At 43.5% G+C, this 19,739-nt stretch overlaps 1 protein-coding gene across 1 annotated transcript; it reads left to right on the top strand.

Annotated features, from left to right (window-relative positions):
- Window positions 1-2,751: 2,751 nt before the first annotated feature.
- On the top strand, window positions 2,752-12,864 carry grp (gastrin releasing peptide). The gene is made up of 3 exons (XM_018090834.2): window positions 2,752-3,045; window positions 5,502-5,737; window positions 12,486-12,864. The coding sequence occupies exons 1-3, from the start codon at window positions 2,877-2,879 to the stop codon at window positions 12,537-12,539; spliced, it is 459 nt and encodes a 152-aa protein (XP_017946323.1). The 5' UTR covers window positions 2,752-2,876; the 3' UTR covers window positions 12,540-12,864.
- The last annotated feature ends 6,875 nt before the right edge of the window (window positions 12,865-19,739 follow it).

Here is a 19,739-nt window from a genome sequence, read left to right as displayed (position 1 = left end):
TGAACATTTCCCAAACTGAAAATGATCTTCTGTTCTTAAGAAGGGAGCGTCTTGGAGTTACTCTCCTTTAAATGTATAAATGGAGTTACCATATTGCTTCCTCATCTCAGCCATTCTCTATTGCACAGTGCTTGATAACTCTTTGAGATGTTGTTGTCCCCATGATATTCCATTGTGTCCATTCTGACTCTTCTGATGTTGCACTACTACACCTATTGCTGCTGAGGAACTCTGGAACTACTGCCACCCCGAACCTGGACATATTATTATTATTATTATTATTATTATTAACATTTATTTATAAAGCGCCAACATATCCCGCAGCGCTGTACAATAAGTGGGTTTCATACATTGGACATACAGAGTAACATATAAAGCAATCAATAACCGATACAAGAGGTGAAGAGAGCCCTGCCCAAAAGAGCTTACAATCTATATGAATCTATTATTATTATTAACATTTATTTATAAAGTGCCAACATATCCCGCAGCGCTGTACAATAAGTGGGTTACATACATTGGACATACAGAGTAACATATAAAGCAATCAATAACCGATACAAGAGGTGAACAGAGCCCTGCCCTAAAGAGCTTACACTCTACAAACATAGCTCCAGGGTCCCCATAGTGGTCAATAGAGGCAAAAGACTTTGGATATAAACTTTAGAAAGCGCACTCTGAAGGTGATGCCACCCCCCACTCTGGAAATAAGAGACACAACTTGCAACTGATCTGAGTCAAAAACCAAGTGCTATTGCTGTGAATGCATCTCGAAGTGTGTCATTTACACTGAGATTAAGGTAAAAACACTGCAATTTGTATTAAAAAAATGAAAAAAATTGCATCTGAAATTGCACATTGCACACTGCAATTTTATTTGTAACTGACTGCACTCTAACTCAGAAAGACCAGCACTCTAATGATAGATCTGAATGTGACTTATTATTACTAGATGCACCTTGTTATTCAGTATACAGAGATACTGCTATTTACCACCTACCCTGGGGCAGACAATAAGGAGAGGGCTCCCCTGAACCTGCAGATGCTCTGCACCTGATATACAATAGAACAGTGCCGGACAAAGGCCGGAATTTGGGGTAGGCAGGAGAGGCACGTGCCTAGGGGGCAATGATGATAGGGCGCCAAGCAGGTACCTCTCCTGTACCTCTAGTCTGCCCTCCCTTGCCCCCCACACTTATCATTGTGAATGCAGGGGATAGGTAGCCAGTTGGGTTGCCTAGGGTGCCTGGTCAGCTTGGCCCACCCCTGCCAGCTGGGTGCCCCAGGTAGCCTGGTCAATGCATGCGTAGAGATGGTGCGGCAGGGGACAAGGTTAAATGACAATTGGGCAGTAAGGGGACAAGGTTAAATGACAAGTGGGCAGTAAGGGGACAAGGTTAAATGACAAGTGGGCAGTAAGGGGACAAGGTTAAATGACAAGTGGGCAGTAAGGGGACAAGGTTAAATGACAAGTGGGCAGTAAGGGGACAAGGTTAAATGACAAGTGGGCAGTAAGGGGACAAGGTTAAATGACAAGTGGGCAGTAAGGGGACAAGGACCCACACTAGGGGGCTGATTTACTAAGACACGAATTCGAATCCGAATTGGAAAAATTCCGATTGGAAAACGAACATTTTGCGACTTTTTCGTATTTTTGCGATTTTTTCGGCGTCTTAACGATTTGCGCGAAAAAACGCGCGTTTTTCGTAGCCATTCCGAAAGTTGCGCAAAGTCGTGATTTTTTCGTAGCGTTAAAACTTGCGCGAAAAGTCACGCCTTTTTCGTAGCGTTAAAACTTAAAAGGCGCGACGTTTCGCGCAAGTTTTAACTCTACGAAAAAATCGAGACTTTTCGCGCAAGTTTTAATGCTACGAAAAAATTGCGACTTTGCGCAACTTTCGGAATGGCTACGAAAAACTTGCGTTTTTTCGCAAAAATCGTATTGGTAACGAAAAAGTTGTGATAATTTCCGAAAAAATCGCAAAATACCGATCATTACGAAAAAAACGCAATCGGGCGCATTCGGCCCGTTCGTGGGTTAGTAAATGTGCCCCTAGGGGTAGGCAGACAGAAAAGTTGCCTAGCTCCCCCCATAGCTGTGTCCTAGGCACGTACCTCTCCTGCCTACCCCTAGTTCCGGCAAGTCCAACCTTTAGCCCCCCAATATTTGTGGCAGGGTAACTTGTGAGTAAATATATGTAACTATATATAAATATGAATATTAGATTTTAGATTAGATAGATTCCTTTTCTATTTAACAACAATCTCCTCTTCATATTAGATTGTAAGCTCTTCAGGTGCATTTCTAGTCTGATGAGTCAGTTGTTCCCTTTGACACCAGTGTATAATGTTCCTGTGCCCCCCCTGCCCCGGTGCTGTTCCTGGGCACTGCCGACCCAAGGAACCGGTTCCGTACCGCAGCCGGCAGATGGGTTTGCTTGTGGCAAACACAGAAGGATAAAGCTGATGAGCATCTGCTGAAAGCTGTCAGATCCAACACATGTGATTACACCTCTAGCACAGTTTTTAGCTTGGATAGGGAGCGGGGTAAAAAGGTGTTTATTATTGGAAACAAATAGTAATAAGATTTGAGTGACACGGGGTGTGCGTGTTATTGGCATGTGTGAGTCAGCCCGGCGCGGGGGGTGGCAGTTCCCTGGCTGGGGGTCAGGAAGGCTCTGCCGGGGGAGGCTCCAGACTAATAAATTCTGACACCAGACATTCCCTTCTTCACTTTCTCTATAAATGCTGCTGGGAGACAGGGAGCTCCAGGAAAGCCGAGGGTAGAAAGGAAGAGTTAAGTTCTCAGCACCACAGACAGCTCCTCTGTAAGTCCCAGTAGCAGCACAGGCAGTTCTGACTGCAGACACATCATCATGAAAAGAGCCCTGGTCTTCTGGAAGTACCGCACCCTCTTCTCCCTCTTCCTCTGCACTATGGTTCTCTTCAAGGTCCACTTAACCCATGCAGCCCCTACCTCCCAGCAACACACAGAACCGCTGTCCCGCTCCACCATCAATACCAGAGGGAGCCATTGGGCTGTAGGTGAGTATCTGCTTCTCTTAATATCTGAGTATCTGCTCTGTTATTCTATTACTGTTAGGGTAGGTATAAAAGAAATGTCATTGTTACCAAAGGCACAGTAAAACTTATTATGTAGAGCAAATATAAGAATTATCAAAACAAGGGCTGTTTAAGTGTAAAGACACACAGAGCTACTAGTAGCAGCTACTTGTCACGGCTACTAAAATAGACAATGCTGATCATTTACTGATAATTGTCTCTACATGTGTTTTAGCAGAGGCAATTCTCTGTATTGTCTATGGCAGGGGATTTTCTGGAGTAAAGTAGCTGTGAAAAAGTAGCTGCTACTAAGTAGCTCAGTGTCTTCACCCCTTATGAAGATTTAGTCTGGGATTCCATTTTGGGACCCAATAGTTTTTATAGATTTAATGCCCTATCTCCTTATAATTCTGATTGCCTATGGCAGAAGGAAACTCCACTGTAATAAAGTACAGGGATCCAATTCTGGGTACTGACCCGTAGGTTCAGAATCACTGATATAAATCATGTGTAGAAGGGAGAGATCTGTAGAGTTGAATCTTGTTCCTATGAAACTGAGCCGGACTGTACCAACCTGGAGCTCAGCTCTCACTTCCATTTCCCAAACAGAATCATTTTCTCGTTTATTTGTATTATTTCTCTTTGCTGCCTGTGCCTCCCCCTAAATACGTACAGCTGTAGGCAAAGGGGTAGATTTAAAAAATGTCCCTAAAATTTGTGGATTATACTAATTACTTGAAACCATGAAAAATGTGAAATTGATTAAATGTAAAAACCACAAATAACCCTAATACAAGACTTCACCATCTCAAAGCCGGTACAGTCAGCGGCAGCCGTAATTTTTCCCTTGGAAAATCCTTCTTTGCTCTGTGGTTTTAGAGGTTTTTGGGTTTTTGTGACACTTTCGTCCATAAGAAAATTCTTATGAAAATGAGGATTCTGAGGTTTTTGTATTTGTCTTGGGATTCCTTTTATGTTTTTTGTTTGTGCTTTTTATATTAGGCTTTTTAATCAATGACTTGGCATTCGTGCATTTGTAGTTTTAATAAAAATTCGTTTTTTTAGTATCAAAAACCACTAAAAACCATGATATGTTATATATATATGATATATGTTGATAAATTTGGAAAATGTTTAAGCCTCAAAGCATATGTTCATTTACTGAATTCCTCTACACAAAGCCAGCCTGAGGGATGGGTGGATAAAGTGCCTACAGATAGATGGAGAGATAGATAGATAGATAGATAGATAGATAGATAGATAGATATAGTTGATAGATAGATAGATATAGATGATAGATAGATAGATAGATAGATAGATAGATAGATAGATAGATAGATAGATAGATATAGATGATAGATAGATAGATAGATGATAGATAGATAGATAGATAGATAGATAGATAGATAGATAGATAGATAGATAGAGAGATATAGATGATAGATAGATAGATAGATAGATAGATAGACAGATGATAGATAGATAGATAGATAGATAGATAGATAGATAGATAGATAGATAGACAGATGATAGATAGATAGATAGATAGATATAGATGATAGATGATAGATAGATAGATAGATAGATAGATAGATAGATATAGATGATAGACAGAGATTGATGATACATAGATAGATAGATAGATAGATAAATAGATAGACAGATGATAGATAGATAGATAGATAGATAGATAGACAGATGATAGATAGATAGATAGATAGATATAGATGATAGATAGATAGATAGATAGAGAGACAGAAAGACAGTAGAAATACATGACAGACAGAGATAGATGACAGACAGAGATAGATGACAGACAGACAGAGATAGATGACAGACAGAGATAGATGACAGACAGACAGAGATAGATGACAGACAGAGATAGATGACAGACAGAGATAGATGACAGAGAGACAGAGATAGATGACAGACAGAGATAGATGACAGACAGAGATAGATGACAGACAGAGATAGATGACAGAGAGACAGAGATAGATGACAGAGAGACAGAGATAGATGACAGACAGAGATAGATGACAGACAGAGATAGATGACAGACAGAGATAGATGACAGAGAGACAGAGATAGATGACAGAGAGACAGAGATAGATGACAGACAGAGAAAGATGACAGACAGACAGAGATAGATGACAGACAGAGATAGATGACAGACAGAGATAGATGACAGAAAGAGATAGATGACAGACACACAAACAGATATAGCTGATCCAATAAAAGGAGAAGAGAAAATTTAAAGGGGACAAGTTATCGGTACCAGGAGAGGCAGATAGACATCAGTTGCAGAACCAGACAAATAACCCTGTAATGAGTAAAAGGGAGCAAGTACCCAGTTAGAGTGCCAGCTGTGTGGTTGTGCAATGAGATTCCCACACTAGAGCGCACCGTTACCTTGCTTCTCGCTTTCTGTAACTTTCAAGGGCACCTCATGGGTAAGAAGAGTATAGAGGAATACCCCTATGTGTATGAGGGAGTGGAGCGAGCCCCCGCCAGTGCCTACACAGAGGGGGAGCGGCCAGTGCAACTCTACCCACAGGCCCTTCTCAACTTGCTGCAGATGTTAGAGATCAGTGACAGCAGGAACTCCCAGGCGCTGAGAGAAGCCGCACTGTACAAGAAACTCTGGGATACGGAGGATACCAGCAAAGTCAAGGAGGTGGGTACATACCGGCCGCACTGGGGTACAAACTCTTGGGGGGAAGCCAATGGGGAACACTCATAGCAACTGACTATTATCTCATGAGTATTGAGTACTTGTGAGTATTTATGTACCAATGAGTATTGAGGATTATGAGAGCTCAATTCTGTGTATATGACATTTCAGTTACAGGTAATCCTATTGGGTTTATTTAATGGTTAAATGATTCCCTTTTCTCTGTAATAATAAAACAGTACCTGTACTTGATCCCAACTAAGATATAATTACCCCTTATTGGGGGCAGAACAGCCATATTGGGTTTATTTAATGGTTAAATGATTCCCTTTTCTCTGTAATAATAAAACAGTACCTGTACTTGATCCCAACTAAGATATAATTGCCCCTTATTGGGGCAGAACAGCCCTATTGGGTTTATTTAATGGTTAAATGATTCCTTTTTCTCTGTAATAATAAAACAGTACCTGTACTTGATCCCAACTAAGATATAATTACCCCTTATTGGGGGCAGAACAGCCCTATTGGGTTTAATTACTGTTTAAATAATTTTATTAGCAGACTTAAGGTAGGAGATCTGAATTACGGAAAGACCCCTTATCCGGAAAACCCCAGGTCCTGAGCATTCTGGATAACAGGTCCCATACCTGTATAAGCACCTTGGTAGCGTTTAGACAGTTACCTACAAAAGGAATGGCAGACATAGGGGCACATTTATCAAAGTGTGAGATTAGAGCTCACCACTGAAAAATTCACCCACTTTTTACATTTATTACTATGGGATCTTTAGAAGTGTATTTATCTAACTTTTGCCCATAAATACACTTCATCCCATAGGAATAACTAAAGCGTTAAATAAACCCAATAGGGCTGTTCTGCCCCCAATAAGGGGTAATTATATCTTAGTTGGGATCAAGTACAGGTACTGTTTTATTATTACAGAGAAAAGGGAATCATTTAACCATGAAATAAACCCAATAGGGCTGTTCTGCCCCAATAAGGGGTAATTATATCTTAGTTGGGATCAAGTACAGGTACTGTTTTATTATTACAGAGAAAAGGGAATCATTTAACCATGAAATAAACCCAATAGGGCTGTTCTGCCCCAATAAGGGGTAATTATATCTTAGTTGGGATCAAGTACAGGTACTGTTTTATTATTACAGAGAAAAGGGAATCATTTAACCATTAAATAAACCCAATAGGATTACCTGTAACTGAATATATATCTATGGGAGATGGCCTTTCCATAATTCTGAACTTTCTGGATAACAGGTTTCCGGATAAGGGATCCCATACCTGTACTACATTGCACAAGAATATGCACTTTCATTTGGCAAAACAGGGCTGGGAATATGGGGCTTGTGTGACAATGTTGCACATATTCATGTTTAGTCATTTCCCAGACCCGTCCCCATTGCTGAAGCTGCAGAGTGGAGCACTGGGATTGGCTGGGGAGCGGGAGTTGGATATTTAAGGTTCTGGTTCCAGCCGAGGGTACTCAATGCACTGCTGGGGAGGGAGGGGCAAGTAATAGTGCCAGTACAGGAAAGTGGAGGCAAAGGGCACTTAGTGCAAGGAGAAACGAGGACAGACGAGTGTGTGAGTGCGACAGTGTAAGTGCTGGGTACAGGCGCAATTACACGGCAAAATCCATCTCCCTCAATGAATTATAGATCTGCCTCTGTATATGTAACAGTGTAATGTGCCGGGGGGTGTGGGGGGGGCAAGAACAGGGAAAGGCAATTGGAAGGGAAAGAGGACAAGACGGGACACTTAGAAGAAAAGAAAGGATTGGTGAATAAATGATAGAATAACTTGAATTAAATACAAAATATGTACAGAGATGGGAAATAAAAAAAAAATAAAAAAAATTCTGTTCCTTTGACGTTGAGGTACCAGGACCGGCCCCCCATGTCCCCATGCTTACTCCGTACAGAGAGCTGTGAGCCAAGTGAGGGAAATTCCTTTGCTATTTTTGTGGCTTTAAATGTCAATTCTTTATTTTGACCCCCCCCCACACACACACTTAGCTCGCCAGGTTCCTGCCCTGTGGTGTAGCTAAATACACCTCATTGTTTCTAATGGAACAGGACAGAGGCAACTTCTAACAACAGTATAATTTGTCTCATTCAACAATAAAAATAATTTTTAGTTATGGGCAAGTGGCAACTAACTGTAGGATGCCGAAAGCCAATATATGGTCATGGTTCTCTTACTACACATAATAATCCAAGTTCTAGATACAAAATAGAAAACTGTACTCATGCATAAAACATACCTCCCAACTGTCCCGATTTTTGTGGGACAGTCCCTCTTTTAACAGCTCAACCCACAGTCCTGTATTCTTACTGAAAAGTCCCTCATTTCCCTTTAATCTCTTGCACTGAAAAAGATACAAAGTTTCTCAAACTTAATTAGATAAGTAGCTTTTGGCAGAGAGTCCAGAATACTCACCCCCTGCACTGAGATACAATTGTAACTAATAAGTGAAACACAGAATGTGCTAAATTTTGTAAAATGGGAGTGGCATTTAGGGGGTGTGGTTGCAAAAATGAGGGTGGTCAAAACATTTTCGCCACACAGTGCATGCAGAGCAATTTGTGTGTGCTGGTCACTGATTGGATATGTACTTATGTTTTTACATTGGAAGGTCCGGTCCAAAACTGTCTCCTAGTTGCCCTGTTTCTTGCCCTGTTCCCTTAGTTGCTGGGCAGAAGGGAATGTATCTAAGTAAGTTCATTTACGTATGTGTGCTATTGGCTAGCAGGTAGGGTGACCACTTCCTGCCTCACTTTGGTACAGTGCTGGGAAAGGGGGGCACTACTTCTTTGCTTCACCTGAGGAACAGGGTGGGTGTATTTGCTCTTTACTTTTTTTTTTTTTTTTAAACAATTCTATTTATTAAAATGTGCATGAAGTATAATTACAGTGGTACAGCAGCAAGTGGGGAATGTACAAACTGAAATAACGCTGCATCATCTGTGGCCCCTGGCTGGCCACTCCCATTCTTCTTCCAATAACAAATATTCCATCAGATGAGTTATAAAATATTCAGGGAATTTTAGCAGCTATCTTGTTGCTAGGGTCTGCTAGGCTCTGTTAGGAGTCTGGGCAGGGTAAATGCACCTGGTCAGCTTGGCCGACCTTTGGAACAGTCAGGATAGATACCTCAGTCCTCAGGTTGATAACCCCTAGCTTGAGAGTCCTACAGCCGACTGTGGATCAGAGTTGAGATACTGCCTGTCTCCTATGTCTTAACCGTGGCCCTATGCTGAGGCAACATTGCCTGTATGGAAGGTACTTCCTACTACTCTCCTTGGTGGAGCCGAAACTGCTCTTGCTTCCTTCCCTCTCTATCTCACTCTCCTAGAGAGTGCTCTTACAAGAGTAACTATCTAACTGGTGCTCATTCACGGGGCCCTGTCCCCGACCTTACCAGCGTAGGTATTAATCTCTGGTAAAGCTTTACTGGGGCCTATTCTGATCCAAGGCTCAGTGGACCTTCACCTGAGACACAGAGACAGCCAAAGAGGAAGCCACACCCTCCTGCTAAACACTATATGAGTTTGCAAGAGGTGTGGTCAACCCAAATAACCAATAGGTATAAGTGCATAACTGTAAACTGATACATGGGTCTTTGCCCAGTAACAGTGGAAATAAGGAAGTGGTAGGGTTTAAAGCCATAGGGGCAGATTAACCCTATGGGTCCCTACAGAAGGTATAGTGACTCTTTAAGGAAAAGGCAGCCTGAATGATGTAGGTTTTTCATGGACACAGGAGGGGTATAACAACCCTGTAAGGAATGGAAATTATGTTTGTTATTTTGATCTGCCTCTAGGTGGTGCTATAAGGGAATGGCCCTAAGGAAAGCCATAAAAGGGGAAGTATAGTGAGCCTCCCCCTCTTTTGGCCAATGAAGAAGGCACCTGATGCCAGGGAGCCTGGGATTGGCCACCTCAGTTAATCATCTGGCAGGATAGGATAGCCAGCGACAGTAAGATATTGTGCAGCTCACTGCAGTCGGCAAGAGTCAGCGGTGGGGCAGGGAGTCGAGCAGTTGAGGCTCCAACGAGGAGGAAGTGAGGGACCAGTGTCCCAGCAGCAGTACTCGCTCAGTTAGGGACCCGGAGGCACAGGGACTAGGGTACATAGGGTCTAGTCAATCTGTATGTCTGGCTGCTTCTTATACTAAAAGTCTGTGCAGAGTTGCACCACGTTACAACTGGGCCCTTTTATTAAGATCCCCTGTGTGTATAATGTAGGTCCCGACTGGGAGTCAGAATAGGCCCTGGCATTCCCAGTACATCCAAGTACATAGGGGCCCATAGGGGCCCCCTCCAGCCCAATAAATAGCGACTGTCTGTGGCATCTTACAGCAGCCCCTCTGGGTCCACAGATTGCCAGTCCGGGCCTGGTATAATGTAATTACACCTGAGACTTACCCACCACTCACATTAAAGCTATTGTGTTTAATGCCCCACTGCCAGTGAACAGGCATATTATGGGGCAGCTAAATAGGACCGATTCACTAAAGTGCGTTAAAATGAGCGCTATTTATAGCATGCGTTAAAAATTAATTTAGACGCGATGCTGCTTGCGTTATTTAAGTTGTGAAGACTATTTTCGTGCGGTATTTGACGGAACACGCGCTAATCAACGCATCGCGCATATTAGCCATACACCATTACTTTCGTAAAACTACTGTACTGAAAATGCCCATTTCCCTGCAAACTGGCGGCTGCATCACTCTGGGGCCAACACAGACTGGAATAAATCCCACTGCAAAGTCCATATTGTGTTGCCAAAAGCTCATGAACTGTACTTTTCTATAATTACCGCCTGCCCCAAGTAGGGGTTAATTTTCGCACAGACTAATGCGATATTTAGCGCGTCTAAGTGTTTGTGAATCATGCGTTAGTATTATTTCTGCGCGCTAACTAACACAATGCGGTAAAATTAACACATGCGGTTGCGTGTAAATTAATGCATGCGAGAAGACTTCAATTTTAACGCAAAAAAACGTGCGATAAAAATTATTGACCTTTAGTGAATCAACCCTGATATATCCTATTTGCAACTGAGAGAGAAATCTCACACCACAGTGAAAGACTCAATTTGTCATTTATCTCTCTGCCACAAGGGGGAGACAAACACTTCAATTCGCTATGGAACTGGAATTGGCTGTGTAATTGGCTCTATCCCATCATAGAACATGAGGGGAATGAGCATTTTTTGCAGTTTCTCTCATTTTACACACAAAATCAAGTTTTATTTCCACCCCTTCTTTTAACGTGGCATTTTTCTTCAAAGCAGTTTTGCAGTTGACATTAAGTTCTCCTAATTTTCAAGATATAAGCCATTTTTGTACAAAAATTATTTTAAAACAAAATGCCTCCTGCTGTTCAATTTGGCCAGCTACGGGTGGCATAAAATGGCGTTAGTGAGCAGAGGGGCGTCCAGTGAGCACAACTTCCATTGACTCTTCCCTGCTCACTAACTTCATTTTCTGGGTAGCGCAACCTCGCAAAACATTTTTTACTGACTGTGACAGAACCAAACAGCAGGTGGCACTGTGGTTTCAGATTTATTATATACAAATATTCTACATAAAGCTAAAATATCTTGAAAAAAATTAATGTAAAGTGCAAAAGTGTAAAGAGCACTCTGAGCAATTTTACATTAATTTGTTTTGAGGGTTTACATTTCCTTTTATTTACCAATGCAGGAAGAATCCCCTGATGCTCCCCTGCCTGCTCAGTTTGGTTGCTCTAGAACTCAGCAGAAATTACCAGAAGCATCAGGAACTTGGATTTTTGCCATTCTGTTTGGCAGCTGCTCAGACAGCAGAGGGCGCTCCTGTTACATGTTTCAGATCATGGGATTTACAGCCCAGTACTATCAATCATTCAGGCCATGTGTCTCTAGATCAGGGGTGGGCAAACTTTTAGGCTCAGGGGCCACATTGACAGACGGGCCGGGCCAGAGCTTTCATACAGCCTTGACACCAAGTCTCACATGATGAGACTTGCGGAGTCAGGACAAAGCGAGACACACCAATCCTCAGCGGCCAGATTGAAAAGCCCAATGGGCCGGACGTGGCGTAGAGCGTAGTTTGCCTACCCCTACTCTAAGGTCTATGGCACGTTGGGCATTTTGTCTACTGCTGCTGCATCAGAGGGCGAACAGCACTGTCTGTCTGTCAGTATTTATGAATAAAAAGCACCCTGAGGGGCAGTCACCCTTGTTGCCCATCTGTTAGTGATGTGCGGGTTAACAAGTCACCCTACACCTGGCCCTAACCTGACTGCTCCCAACCTGCACCCAACCTGACCTGGCAAAGCACCTCTATTTATAGCCCTGCCCCATCTCTGACATCACAAAGGGGGCAGGGCAGAGCAGGTGTATGACTGGAGGTGGAAGCTGAGGGACCAAGGTGTGTCAGCGAGTAAGGAAGTAGCAGGTAATTTGGTGAGTATAGGCGCTCAGACTTACTGGCAAGCACATTGCTGGGAAATCTGTAATACTGGCCCCGGCCTTCGCTGGTAGTTTACCGGCCATGGAAGTACTAACCAGGTGGCAACCCTAGTTTTGGGCCGACCCGCACATCACTACTGTCTGTGACCAATCTATTTGCTTGTAGATGGGGCTCATTACTCTTCAACCCAGGGAGGAAAAGAACAAGGTTGTCTGTGTTATTGGCTGACGGATCTCTTGGGTTCTAACTTGGCGTGTTCTGATTCATTTCCAGATGTTGGACTTTTTCTACCAGCTGATGACCTTAAAAGAAAACTCCTCCAGCTGAGCCGCCAGGAAGGGACGACATAAATTCTATCCGGCAGAGGTTTCCGCTCCACGAACGCCCGATTGCGCCGATCACCGAGATTCTATTTATGTTGCCAGTTCCACTTTGGTGTCAATGAAATAGGTTCCCTCATTCCAACCGCCCAACATCCATTGTTCCACAAGCAAGAGGTGACTTGCTGGATCTGCTTACTGTAAATACATATCGAGGAAGGGTCTTCCAAGTACATGATTCTATTTTAGCACTTCTAATGATTTCATCTCTTTAGTTCGTAGGCACAGAAGATTTTAACATTCACAATAAAAATTACCAAAAAAAAGCTCAATGACAAACTTATTATTTATTATGTATGTATGTATAACTTTATTTATAAAGCGCCACAAGGGTACGCAGCGCTGTACAGTCTTACAGAATACAGAATTACACACAGGGAGGACGAGTGATATAATAAATACAATAAATATATATAAATACACAGGGAATAAGTGCCATGGGGTATGAGACACAGTAGGAAGGAGGTCCCTGACCCGTAGAGCTTACAGTCTAAGTGGTTGGGTAACATACAGGCACAAACTGGAAGGTAAGAGTGCACCAGGTATGGGCATTTGCCCTTAAGCGCAGGACTGGGCAAAATAATGTTTTAGTGCCCCAGAAGGTAACAGCTGAGCTTTTTCTTAAAGAGAGTGGGTGAGTGTTCCCTACGGAGGGATTCAGGGATAGAGTTCCAGAGGTAAGGAGCAGCGAGATAGAAAGGGTTAAGACGAGAGAGCGCAGTGGGTGTGGATGGTGTAACAAGACGGAGGCTCTGAGAGGAGTGGAGGAGACGACCAGGAACATGTAGGGAGACCAGTGAAGAAATGTAGTGAGGAGCAGAGGAGGGAAGGGCTTTGAATGTTATCAGAAGGATTCTGTAAGCACCTTTGCTTTACAGGTAACCATGCTGGAGAGATTATTTGGGGCTGAGCAGGTTCCCTCTTGTTTGCGAAGAGAATCGACTTTGCTTTTAAAGAAGTCAGCAAAGTCCTGGGGTGTATGTTCAGATTGATTCATTAGGTGAGGGATGAAGTTGTGAGTTATATATGGAAAATAATCACAGTGGGTTTGATTTATTATTATTTACAAGTGTGTTATAGTATGCTTGCTTGGCCTGGGATAGGGCAGTATTGAGGCACACCATAAGGAATTTATAGCGGAGGAAATTCGCTTTCACACGAGATTTCCTCCAAATGCGCTCAGCAGATCGTGCACAGGAGCGCAGAAATCGCGTCTGAGGGTTAAGCCAGGGACGGGGATTGCGGGCACGACTGCGTTGGGGCTACAAGGGGGCATGGGTGTTTATTGCGGATGATAAAATAGAGTTGTAGGTATTTAACACTCAGGATCAGAGGAAGCACAGAAGGAGGAGAGGCTAGAGCTAAGAGAGTTAGAGAGAGCAGTTATATCAACCATTCGAGTGTTGCGAATCAGGGTTTTAGGCTGAGAGTTAGTAGAAGGAGAAGGAGATGTGTGCGAGATAGAAAAAGAGATAAGATGATGATCTGAAATAGGAAAAGGCTCACTGTTAAATGCAGATAGATCTAGATTATAAAGAATACTTAAAATACTTAACTCTGGAGCGCCCTCCTCTGTCCAGACTTCCCAGATGAGGTCTTATGGGGTAAAATAAAATTAAAAAAAAAAATATATATATATAGTGTAATACAGTAATATGATATTAATATCATATTACTGTATTACGCTATATTTTTTTTTATTTTTATTTTACCCCATACGACCTCATCTGGGAAGTCTGGACAGAGGAGGGCGCTCCAGAGTTAAGTATTTTTTGTTTAAACTGAAGCACAAGGTATCTGGAGTGGGTTATACATTTCACTCACACTAAAAAATCGTTTTGTTTCTAGATTATAAAGTGAGTGTATGATTGTTGCTGCAGATTAAATTGTATATATATAATAACTACTGAGGTAGGAAATAGGGTTGGACTGGAGTGTGTGAGGTTCACCGGAGCTCCTCCCCCTCTGGGGCCCACCAAGGTGCTAAGGTGACAGCCCCCATGGGCCCTGGATGCTCCAGTCTGACACTGCTCCTCGGAGCAAGGTAACGTTGCACAGATACATCTTCGTCTCTATAAGCAAAGGGGAAATTGCACATATAAGGGACCGACTGGTGAGAAGCATAAACAGTTCTTTAATTAGTCAGCAAATAATTCATACAAGTAATTAGACGGCTCTGTGAGCCATGAGTCAGAAGTGACAGCCTAGTAACAAGCAATTCCCTGAGACAGCAGGAGTAATGAAATGAAGCTCATACATTTAGTTGAATGGGGTAAAGCAGTTCATTAGAGGAGCATAAAACAATTCATTAATACACATGTAAGCGTATGGTAAATGTGATCAACCTGATTTACCCCAAAACCAATCACTTCACACCAAATTTCCCCAGAAGAGACTCAAATATGGTGGAGGCCAGGGTGTTGTGCAACTAACACAATAAGGGTGCCTGTGGTTCTTAAACAGAAAAACAAGCAGATTTATTTAACTAAATCAACATAGGTGTATGAAATAAACAATAAAGCAGCTCTACACATAGCACAGGCTTCAGGCATATACTCACAGATACTCTCTATACACAGTATTAGCCAGATGGGCTTCTACACAAATACACCCAGAGCACATGGCTACACATCAACTACATTGGCCATACTTTGACCCAGGAAAGGGACTTACTTTCCTTCCATTGCATAGGTTCCAGGATCATTTCAATTTTAGCTCCAATTTTGCAATAGGACCTCTATCAATGAGGCAAAGTTTGTACCTTATTTTGCTTTCTGGGGCAATATGAGTTTATGGCTCTCTCCATTTTTCAAGTGTCCTTCAAGCCTGTCAGACCTTCTCACAGTGTCTGGGGTTAGTGTTGCTATTGCCTGTATGAGGGGTATAAGGGTTGTGTGCCCGCATCGACCATGGGTTCTCTTGTGTGTCTGAGGGAGAGATACTGGTCTGGCCATTACCACTGGAGCTTAAAAGAGAGCCAAGGGGCCAGAGGGGTTGGGGAAAGACACCCAAGGGGCCCAAAATGGGTCGGTGCAAGAGACCCAAGGGGCCAGAGAGGGGTCGGTGCAAGAGACCCAAGGGGTCCGAGAGGGGTCAGTGCAAGAGACCCAAGGGGTCCGAGAGGAGTCGGTGCAAGAGACCCAAGGGGTCCGAGAGGGGTCGGTGCAAGAGACCCAAGGGGTCCGAGAGGGGTCGGTGCAAGAGACCCAAGGGGCCAGAGAGGGGTCAGTGCAAGAGATCCAAGGGGTCCAAGAGGGGTCAGTGCAAGACACCGAAGGGACCTGAAATGGGTCGGTGCAAGAGACCCAAGAGGCCAGAGAGGGGTTGGTGCAAGAGAGTGAAGGGGCCAGATAAAGGTTGGTGCAAAAGACACAAGGGGCCAGAGAGGGGTCGGTGCAAGAGACCCAAGGGGCCAGAGAGGGGTCGGTGCAAGAGACCCAAGGGGCCAGAGAGGGGTCGGTGCAAGAGACCCAAGGGGCCAGATAGGGGTCGGTGCAAAAGACCCAAGGGGCCAGAGAGGGGTCGGTGCAAGAGACACAAGGGGCCAGGTAGGGGTCGGTGCAAAAGACCCAAGGGGCCAGAGAGGGGTCGGTGCAAGAGACCCAAGGGGCCAAATAGGGGTTGGTGCAAAAGACCCAAGGGGCCAGAGAGGGGTCGGTGCAAAAGACCCAAGGGGCCAGAGAGGGGTCGGTGCAAGAGACCCAAGGGGCCAGGTAGGTGCAGGAAAAGTGTGTGTATACTGTCTAGAGAGAGAGAGAGAGAGACTGCAGATGAGTGTAGCAGATGGAAAGGAATTGTGCACCTTGTTTGTGTTTCAGAAGAGAAAACCCATATAGACCCCAACAAGTGAGAGTCCTACCTTCATCCATTTGGGAAAACTGACCGTATTTTGTTACACTTTTGTTCTAATGTTGAACTGCTGATATTAAAAAATAATATATTTAATAATGAAAAGAGCAGTGAGAAAACTGCTTTAAACAGCATTTTGGTCTCCCGTCTGCCTTCCCTCTGCCCCCACCAGCATGACTGAGTCCCCACAGTATATATATATATACAGTAGTTCAGAGACAGTGTTTAGGGGATCCTTATGTGCAGCGTCAGGCAGATCATAAAAATGTTTTGTTGCGAGCATCACAGTTTATTATTCCAGGATCATCTGAATGTTATTCCCTGCAATATCGCCCGTAGGTTTAGCCTGAGAGTAGGACCTCTATCTATAGGGCAGTGGTTGTAACTTGTGGGAACACATGCAGAATAGCCCCCCCATAGGGTAGTGGCCATAGGCCATAAAACTATATATATATTTTTTTTTCTATGCCCAGTGGCATAACTAGAAGTGTGTGAAGGCTGCAGTGGGCGCCATTGTGGGGTGCAGGGGCCCCTGAGGCAGAAGCCCTGGTGGGTCCTGCACCCCCCAGTCCCTGGCATTATATGTACCATGTGTCACCTATTGAGCTCATCTAAAGGTGGCCATACATGGGCCGATAAAAACTGCCAACAGACCCTGTCGACGCCTTTTGGCCTTATATGTAGCCTTCCAAGGGGCCTCCCATACCGATATCTGGCTGAAATTGGCCAGCTGTCAATCGGACATGTTTTAAAATTCCCTTGGGGAAAGGAACTCATTGGCTTGTTGATGTGGCCCTTGTCCCAACAGCCTGCTGGTAATGTCCCGATATCCAGGCCTGGACTGGAAACCTGTTGAGTCTGGCAAATGCCAGAGGGGCTGCTGTAAGCTGCCAGCCAGTATTTATTGGGCTGCTGGGGGGGCTGTTTGGGCCTCCATGTACTTGAAATACCAGGGCCTATTTTGACTCCCAGTCCAAACCTGGTGATATTGCCTAACTCAAGGTGGCCATGTACATGTATGGGCAGCTGTAGCCTCACTTCCCACAGTTTTGCCCTTATTCTCTTTTATCATTTTAGTTTTGTTTTGAAACTCTGGATTGATGGGACGTGGGCACCAACTAATCTCCTAACCAAGGTACTTGACGTCCCCTAGTATTACAGTGCAAACACTAAGCCGTGTTTATAAAAAGGTGCAACAGAACTCGGTGTATCCTATGTTTGCCCCTTCCAGCCCTGGATATAAATATAGGTTCCCAATAGAACATCCTGTAACCTCCCTGGCTGCCATTGGACATATCAGCGCACTAGTAATTAGGCTCGAGAAAGACAAGTCTATCCAGTCCGACCCTGTAGGAATACAATTTGCAGGGTTTTACTAAGTTGAACCAGGCCTCTTAACTGTAAATCAGATCATAATCACCGTAATAGGAAGTAAGTGGTTAAGGATCTAGATGATTTAATCCAGTTTTAAAAAAAAAAGTTTCTAGCGTGAGCAATTAGATGCTGGTTAAGGAATTAATCACTAATGGGTCATTAGCTCTGACTGCTATTGTACAGTTAACAAGCTGAGGCAGGATTATTAGGCTCAACACCCAATTAACGAGGGCAGCATATTTACTGGGATCCCAACAAGCCGGCTCTTAAAGTTCTAAAAAGGCAACATGAGAAAAGAGGCTGGTAAAGTATTAATCTGCTGGGTTTAGCTAAAATACGTCGTCATAGCAACCCGGCCTAGTAGGTCTTACTTACCCTTGTATATGTGTGTTTATTACATTCATGTGTACAGGTTATGTGTCTGGGCAACTGCAAGTTGTTTTAAAGTTAACCCTAATCTTGCCAGTCCTGCCCTCATATACTGTATATATATACTGAGAACCAATATGGTCTCAAAGTAACAGAAATAATGACTTAAAAAAAAACTATACCCCCAAACAATGTAGGTCTCTATATAAATATATTGCATAAACAGCTCCTATGTAAAACCCTGCTCCATCTAAATAAACCATTTTCATATAAATATACTTTATTTAGTAGTATGTGCCATTGGGTAATCCTAAATAGGAAACTGCCATTTTATGTACTAAGGGCCGCCCCCTGGGATCATAGGATTCACAGTGCACACAAACAAGCCAAGGCACACATACATGCTAGGCCCCATCAGCCAATGAATGGGCAGAGTTCTGCCTTTTACTCCCACACTACTTCCTGTCACAGTTAGAGCTGCATCACTTCCTGTCAGCTGATCTCTGAGGGAGCACACAGCCCATCACTAAATGGCAGCTCAAGGGAAAGGATGTAAAAGGGCAATATTTACTGATATATATATTCCAGTTTGGGGAGATTTTTTAATAGGCCACTTAATATGATATAATCTATCTGTTGGTTACATATTCTTTCTGGGGGTGTAGTTTTCCTTTAATACATTGGCCCACCTTGAACTCCCAATGCCCCTTGGGATAGATTCTACAAGTGGCTGGAACCCTATTGGTGGCCCCATTCATTCAGAAAAAACCCAATACAGCTTTGATTTCAGCCGCCTCTATGGAACGGTCCGTTAGGTGTTGAAACGGGTTGTGATATGGAATATAGTTGATATAGTTTTAATTCCCAACCTCTCAGGGGCCACTCTGGTGATGGCTGCATGGCTTTATCCACGTTCTGGGCATTGAGCAGCAGTTGCCAAACTTTTTCAGTTCAAGCCCCACTTAAAGGTCCAAACTTTGTCCAGGGCCACACAGGGCTCATGAAATTAGCCCAGTAATAGGAAAGTATCAGCTCCCCCCCACAGCCCGACTTCTCCAGGACCCACCAATGGCATAGAGAAAAGCATGGCCCATCCCTGATCACATGAATTTATCTGAACTTTGCAATAGACAGGATTCTGTGTTCCAGTATCAGTTGTACTATTGGGTTTGGGGTTATAACTTGGCACTTGCATTCATTATTTTAACTGAAAAAGTGATGTAAAAATATATACGGTAATAAATAAAGGGGGGATGTTACTGATATTAGACAGATATTAGGTGGGCAGGTGATTGGGAAGGCCCCATACACAGGCCAATAACCTGCTGCTTAGTCTGGGAGGGCCAGGAGCAGCTTGTGTTGTGTGGCCTTTAGGGAAGGGGATGTCAGTATCTTACACATGAGCGTGTCGGCTGCATCTGGAAAAATGTGTTAGTTTGGGGAAATCTCAAATAAAAACTCTCAAATAGATAAAAAAAAATGGGAAAAAAAATTATAAAAGCTGTTTGTTTAGTGGAATGTTTTTAATTGTGTTGGTTCTTGTGGCTCTTGCGGA

This window comes from Xenopus tropicalis, chromosome 1, assembly GCF_000004195.4.
Source record: "Xenopus tropicalis strain Nigerian chromosome 1, UCB_Xtro_10.0, whole genome shotgun sequence".
NCBI lineage: Eukaryota > Metazoa > Chordata > Amphibia > Anura > Pipidae > Xenopus > Xenopus tropicalis.
The sequence above is the reverse complement of the archived record's forward strand: the minus strand, read 5'-3'. Positions and strand labels throughout refer to the sequence as shown.